Raw genomic sequence first — 7,203 nt, 5'->3', positions numbered from 1 at the left:
TTAAATATGTTTTAAAAATAACTTATATTTGTAATGTTTTATTTTTAATCATTCTCCATATTTATATATTATTTTTTAAAACGTTCTTTAGAAAATAAGTGAAAACAACTTAAAACAATTAAAAGATGTTCTTTGAAAATTTCTTATTTTTAAGAATAGAGAACCATTTTATATATATATATTTTTTATTATCAAACGTGTTTTCCAGTTTTTATATTTTGGATAATAGAAAATTGTTTTCAAACATCGGTTGCCAAAGAGGGCCTAATTCTCCCTATTTCTTTAACAGTTGACCGAAAAGTTCAAACTTTTAGGTAATAGACTACTAATATTATATTAATTCCTCGAACACTTTAACACCTTACTTCATATGCCAAGGGCATGTTAGACAGGGAAAAAGCACTTCTCAAAATTAAGGCTCTATGCCATATCAAATTGTTACTTAATCAATCCTCTTGAACCTCCTTTTATTCAAGGCTATTTCAAATGATCAGGTCAACAGAAGTTGGTTTGGATGAAACTGATCCGATCTTTTGAACAAGCTCCAAAAAAGGCAAAAGCAATATGTTCCTACAGGCTCCTAGGATTACACTCATTGTGAAGACAAGTCAGGTGACTGAAGATTGCTCTGGGGTTCTCCCCTCCATGAATCCTGAACCTGAGCTGCAAACTGTAAGTTCCAAAGGACATCCTCAACTGAAGGCCTCTCACTTGGTTCATTGTGCAGACATCTGATGCAGATCTCCATCAGCGTCTTGATTGATTCACCTGACCACTCCTTACCAACTGCAGGATCCATTATAGTCTTTCGGGCTATGTCATCAGCTTTCATGCCTACTATTAACTGCACCGAGACCAAAAAGAATTCAATGTCATGATTCAGCAACCATGTAACATCACTTGCCATAGCTCTAACATATATTTGCTCGGTTGGTCAATGCCATGTCAAGGAAATTGACCATTGCCCAGATAAGAAAAGGGTTCTGACAGAAAAAGATATTGAATAATGTGGCCAAAAGAACACTTACAAGATCCCTTGCAACAACTACATCATTTTTGGAAGTGATTGGCCTTCCAACAATGATTTCGAGTAATATTACTCCTAAGTCATAGACATCATTCTTATCCCCATCTTTGCCCCTGTAAATGGCCGTAGAAAATTTGAGAATATAATCAAAGAAATATCTGATATAATTGTTGAGGCAATTTTCAAAGAATAGCATGCCACCCCACGCTCATTGATTTTTTAAAAAGGAAATATACCACTGCAGCTCTGCATTGGAAAAGAATGATACAAAATATTTAGTAATTCTGTCCATGTTTCACTTTTGACTGCATTGTACTCCAAATTGTGGGTGCTTAGAAAAACAACACATGTGGAAAGTGGAGAATGGCAACCTGATTGTAGAGTGTAAAGTGTGAATCTATGAGAGAGAGAGAGAGAGCTACGAAAGGATGCTAACATTCATGATACTCTGAATCTTTCATGAGTGAAACAAGATTAAATGACTACCCATAGAATAAAACAAGACAGATGAAGCCAAAAATGCTTTTGGAGTATCTCGTGACCATCAATATCTATCAAGTTACGTAGGAATTTTATGAGATAGATAAGTCAAGCTTTACCTTATGAGTTTTTTTTCTTTTTTTCTACTGATCACCGGAGAAACAGCAGGTCATAAACATATTTGTAACAGAAATTAGAAACTTGAGATTGATGAGTGACAGTAACAAAGACTAAAATAGATGCCTCAGAAGGCAGGGGTTGGACCAATTTGTTCAAAAGGTAAGAAAGGAAGGCTACCAAGAATTAGAAGTTGAGGTTGCAATAAAAAAACATGATGTTATAAGATTGTTGTTGTATATATGGCTCTAAAGAGAACAAAATTACCCCCAATGATCCTACATATTCAATTGAATTCAAGATGTATCTTTTGACACAAACGAGTAGCTCAATTGTTTGGGGTCATGCCTCTGGAATCTCAACAACAAAGAAAGTTTTCTAAAGTGTTGGTGGCCAAATAACATTCTCCTTATAATTATTAGTTTTACTACACTGACTTAAGCACCATGAGAAAAAGAAAAAAGAAAATCAGTCATACCTTGCCTGTGCATTTCCTTTTAGTCCAGAAGAAGAAACACCAACACCAACCTGAAAGGCTTACAAAGCAAGCTATCAACTCAGAGTATATGCTTTAATGGAAAAAATATCCAGCTATATGAAGTACAGATTTGCCCCACCTGTTCCCTACTTTCGGCTAACAAAGGGAGGTTATAACTGCTGATTTTGACGTGAAGATTATGATCCAACAAAACATCTGTTATTTTCAGATTGTTTGAAAATAAACCAGGCACAATCCCAGTATGAAGAAACTGAATACCCTTCACAACTCCAATGGCAGCTGCTATCCTTTGTGTCCAATTAAGCCTTTGTCTTCGATTTCCTGCCAATTCCAAGTGTCAAAAATGAAAAAACCAACAAAAAAAAAAAAGGAAAACAGTAATAATAAGATATTGCATACAGTCCCTGCACAATATACAACACTAGGTGTCTGAGACATCACTCTTCATAATGATTAGAACAATATGGCATTGGTCCAGAAAAAGTTCATCTGTTATCTTCTAGTTTTGACCTCAAAATCTCATCCAGTCAAACAAATTTAATGACAGGTCCAATAGCCCAAAATGAATCACGTATATGTTGCTATTAATTTCCTGGTCTAGTCATAGCAGACTGAAATCATTTCAATTCGAGGAAACATATTCCTTATTGCATATGATTTCAGTCTTTTCATGCAGCTGTAAGAAATGCCCCAATCTAACAGCTGTTTGAAAGATGTCATACAATGGAGCACAGTCCTTATAGGCTTCATGAACAATCACAGAGAAGTTTGAAGAGCCAATGAACAGGGATTTCTCCACCAAGATTATATATTATTCACTTGATATGAACAACTACAAAATATAAGTAATGGTCAATCATTTACCAGAGATGCAGCCCCTTAGTGTCCCATTTGGTATGGACTCAGTTATAAGAAATATTCTGCTGACGCATGAATCATCTGGAAAGCACTCAAAGCAGTGTCCAAGTGCACTAACCAAATGGCTGTGTCTAAGCTTTGAAATCAGCTCAATGTGGTGCATATATGATTGGCTTCGTTGGCGCCTTCTCATTTGCAAGCTTCTTATAGCAACAATAGTGCCATCGGTGAGCTTACCTTTGTATATCTGAAATTTTATCAGAAGCAGCAGATATTCTCATGTTTCAGTGAGAACATATCATATAGTTTCATCAGCATCTAACAGTTGAAACACTATTATAAGATGTAAAGAGTCCTTTAACAAGCTAGCAATCCAGTCCAAGGTAGCAGTTTAGGCATAAAAAAAAAAAAAGGTAAACACATTTCCACTACAAGCAAGGAGGAAGTTTATTCATAGAGCATTCACACCTGTAAGTAAAATGACTTTGGAGACAACTAAAAAGCATCCAAAGGATCATGCTCATTCAATGTTCTAATATACGTGTGTGATGATCTTTTTGAATGGCATTTTCCCTCGTGTTCAAAATATAACACATGTCACCCCTTCCTTTACTTCTTCTATCATTGGACATGACTTCAAAGCATCTAAAGGATCACACATGACTTCAAAATATAACACCTGTTTCAAGAAGGGAGGCAATCCAATTTCCCTCCGAAGAGTATGGAGGCAAATGTTATTTTAGAAGAGTTAGGAGGTACATGAATAATTTGATAATAACCATAGAAAGAACCTTCATGTTTAGCTATCAGGATTTATTTTCTTCAGATGGTTAAGGCTCTATGGTGCTGATTTGAGTTATATGCTATTTTTTAATTTTTACATGGTTAATCCATGGAACTTTCTGCTAAAAAAGGGCTTCTATTTAAGCCTACTTTAAGGTAAGGCAGTTTCATGGCAGTCAGATAAATGAGGAAAACTATGGGAGTTAACAAAAAGAAAAATGGCATTACCTGACCATGAGAACCTTCAATCAGACTTGATTCATCAAAGTTATTGGTAGCCTCCTTAAGCTCCTCCAGGAAAAAGGTTCGATAAGCAGGAAGACCAAGAGCTCCAAGCTTCATTGTTTGTGATATATTTCCTGAAAGTACAAGAATTTCAAATAGCCATATGTCATGTTTCTAAGTACAAATTTCTTTACTATTTTTCTTAGATATGTCAGCTGGAACTGAATTAAATTAAAATTTACATCCATGAATATCTATGAACGGTAAACAAATCCAAATTCTCCATATGCAAGATCATCAACAGAGTAAAATTACCATAATCACTTCAAGCAGAACATGAGAAACAGGGAACTCTCAAGATTGCTAATATTAAAACAGGATGCAGGTTGGAATGCCCATGGTTGTCCACCATTTAGCATAATATACCATCATTTTTATTGAGGAAAATGTTGGAGTCTTAGAATGAATTGTTCAACAAATAATGGACAAAATAAATGGGAATTCTACATTAAGTCCTTCCAGAAGAGAGTAACATAAATCTGTTTATATTCTAGGATTCTCCTAATCACAATAGGATCCATCTGCTTGCATGAGGAAAAAATTAGGAAGTAAAAAATTGTAGTTCCATTAAATTTGATAGGAAGCAGTTGGGAAGAATGCGGGAAAATTATGCCCTCATTAGTCTGCACTTTCACACCAAAATTAGCATTCTTGCTATTTGAGAGCAAGAGAAAGTGATGGTCCAGCATATGCAGCCTTAGGTTGTAAGCATTCTGGAGAAAAAAAGAAAAGGAAAGCGTAAATCTTACTTGCATCGAAAATCAGTTTTGCTGCATCTACAGTTGAGAATTGCTCAGATGGTAATCTTGTTGCGGGTGTCTTTGCCGTGTTCTGAGCATTTAATCTTCTAATGACCAAAAAAACTAACCCAACGAGTGCAACTACTCCAACAATCACTCCCACTATGATTGATGCAAGGACTGCTATGGAAAATGGTCTTCTCTCTTCCTTGTGCATATGAGGCAAGATTTTCACAGCCATAGCTTCAATTCTGCAAAAGGAATAAGGATGCTGCACCTGATCTCCACTGGAAAGACAATTCCTCTCATACACCACAACCCGGCTCTTAGGAGCCGATTGTAAGCAAGGAGGTAAGTCCCCAGTCAAAAGATTTGAGGACAAATTCACTAGAGCAAGTTGGGGATTGCAAGACATGTTTGGGAAAAGCATTCCAGTGAATCTATTCTTTGCTACATCTAGATAAGTGATTGAAGGCAGGGACAGCAGTGATGGCAAAAATGGTCCCACAAATCCGTTGAAAGAGATGTCCAGTTTTTGCAGCTGATAATAGTAGCTTAATTCAACAGGAATACCAGAGTGGAACTGATTGTTTCTGAGTACCAGGGCAACCAACTTAGTGTGCAAACTAGGAAATTGAGGTCCAAAAAAATTATCTTGTATATCAAGAACTTGAAGGTTGGTCAAGTTCCGAAGATCGGGCACTTGTCCAGATAAATGATTCATTGAAAGGTCAAGAATCCTGATGTTTCTCAAATTTGACAAAGAATCCGGAAGAGTCCCATGAAAGGAATTGTTCTTGAGACTCAGAACAGCCAAGAGTGGGAGTGAACTCAGCCAATCAGGAACAGTACCAGTGAACATGTTACCCTCTAGTACTAGCGTTTGGAGGTTCTTCAGAGATGATACTTGTACAGGGATGGTGGCATTGAAGTAATTGGAAGTAAGATTGAGTATTTCCAATGAAGACAAATTACCAGTTACAGTGGGCAAAGGCCCCCACATACCTAGGGACACCAAAGACAGGACCTTCAAGTTTGGGAGACTGGTTAGAGCAGCGAAGAAAGAATCCGCGGAGAAATTTTGAGGCAGTGGCTCATTGTTCCCAATAATATGCAGCTGGGTTATGCTGTCTTCATAGCATGCCAGTGTTAGAGAATGAGATGATGACTCTAGTTGATCAAGGTCGCAAATGTCTGGTCTGGAATCCCAAATGCTTACAACTGATGGGTTGTAGAGAAGCTGCCGGATTTTGACAAGGGCCTGAGATTGAGATGGCTCTAGCTGGCATGAATGATGGATTCCTGATAAAAAAATTGCCATTAACAGGCAGAGCAGATGTGATGAAGGAAGGATTTGTGTCCCCATTATCAGTTTTCCACTAGCCACCTCCAGGCTCACATCAACAAGAAGAAGCTTGCTTTCCTTACCCCTCCAGTCTCCGGCGCACTAAGCAGCCATCACCCCCTGTAGGTCTATCCACAAGTATTGATATTATAACAATGAATACACCAAACCCAGAGGCCGAAGCTGTCAGCTTCGCTCCCATTAACCAAGGCAAAAGCAGGGTCTGCAACCCTTTCACATTTCTGTTTCCATTGGATTTATTTGCTTTTTATAAAGATTTTCTTTTAAAATAAAAATTAAATTATGTTTAATGACATCATTATCCATCCATTTCTTGTGCATTCAAATTCTGATCGTCACTGGACATTGAAATAGAGACAAAATTAAGAAGATAATTGATATAAAATTGTTTTGGTGGTACGTGTGTTCGCCATTTCATTATCAACCAGCTTTTGCAAAATCCCATGTGAAGAAGACGTGGACGGCAAAAGGGCTGATGGGTCCAGAGCAAAGTCACGGACCAACATTTGCCAAATCAGATCAAGTCACGGATGGGCTTTGCATCTCAATCAGTGAACTTCTACAGACATCTATTGCCTTTTCCCTTTTTCTTAATCTTTCTTCTTTCACGTTTGATTTGGAAAGTCTCGAAGAAAGTGGAAGAGATAAAAAGTAGAGAGTAAAAATAGAAAATAAAAAATAAATTTAAAATTAATAAATTATTTTTATATGTTTTTTTAATTTTTTTTCATTTCTTTAATTATTTTATATAAAGATTAAACAATTTAAAAAATATACAATTTTTTTTTTATAATTTTAATTATATCCCACTTTTTTTTTTTTTTTTTTGCATTTATCATATAGTAAAATCAAACATAAGAAATCATTTTTCATAATATTTTTTTTTCTTGATAATCCCTTTGACTATGTTTGACTCCCGGAAAATTTGAGGGAAAATTAAAAAAGAAAGAAAATATTAAAGAAAAGTAGAAGAAAATAAAAAATAAAGGATAATAAAAAATAAATTAAAGATCGATAAATTATTTTTATTTACTATTTCAATCTCATT

General features: G+C 36.0%; 1 protein-coding gene across 1 annotated transcript; it reads right to left on the bottom strand.

Annotated features, from left to right (window-relative positions):
* Positions 1-435: 435 nt before the first annotated feature.
* On the bottom strand, positions 436-6,380 carry LOC100266233 (probable inactive leucine-rich repeat receptor-like protein kinase At3g03770). The gene is made up of 7 exons (XM_059742107.1): positions 4,799-6,380; positions 3,993-4,123; positions 2,988-3,228; positions 2,242-2,444; positions 2,103-2,152; positions 1,029-1,140; positions 436-844 (listed from the first exon to the last, which is right to left on the bottom strand). Exons 1-7 carry the CDS (start codon positions 6,153-6,155, stop codon positions 593-595), a joined length of 2,346 nt encoding a protein of 781 aa, XP_059598090.1. The 5' UTR covers positions 6,156-6,380; the 3' UTR covers positions 436-592.
* Positions 6,381-7,203: the final 823 nt, after the last annotated feature.

This window comes from Vitis vinifera, chromosome 13 (assembly GCF_030704535.1).
Source record: "Vitis vinifera cultivar Pinot Noir 40024 chromosome 13, ASM3070453v1".
NCBI lineage: Eukaryota > Viridiplantae > Streptophyta > Magnoliopsida > Vitales > Vitaceae > Vitis > Vitis vinifera.
This window is presented reverse-complemented; position numbering and strand designations above follow the sequence as displayed.

Excerpts from the sequence above, each read along its gene's own strand:
- LOC100266233 (XM_059742107.1), bottom strand. The coding sequence starts at position 6,155 with ATGGGGACACAAATCCTTCCTTCATCACATCTGCTCTGCCTGTTAATG. Across the intron at positions 2,445-2,987 it reads ACTAAGGGGCTGCATCTCTG|GAAATCGAAGACAAAGGCTT; the intron begins GTAAATGATTGA and ends TGGAATTGGCAG. Across the intron at positions 845-1,028 it reads TAGTTGTTGCAAGGGATCTT|TTAATAGTAGGCATGAAAGC; the intron begins GTAAGTGTTCTT and ends GTCTCGGTGCAG.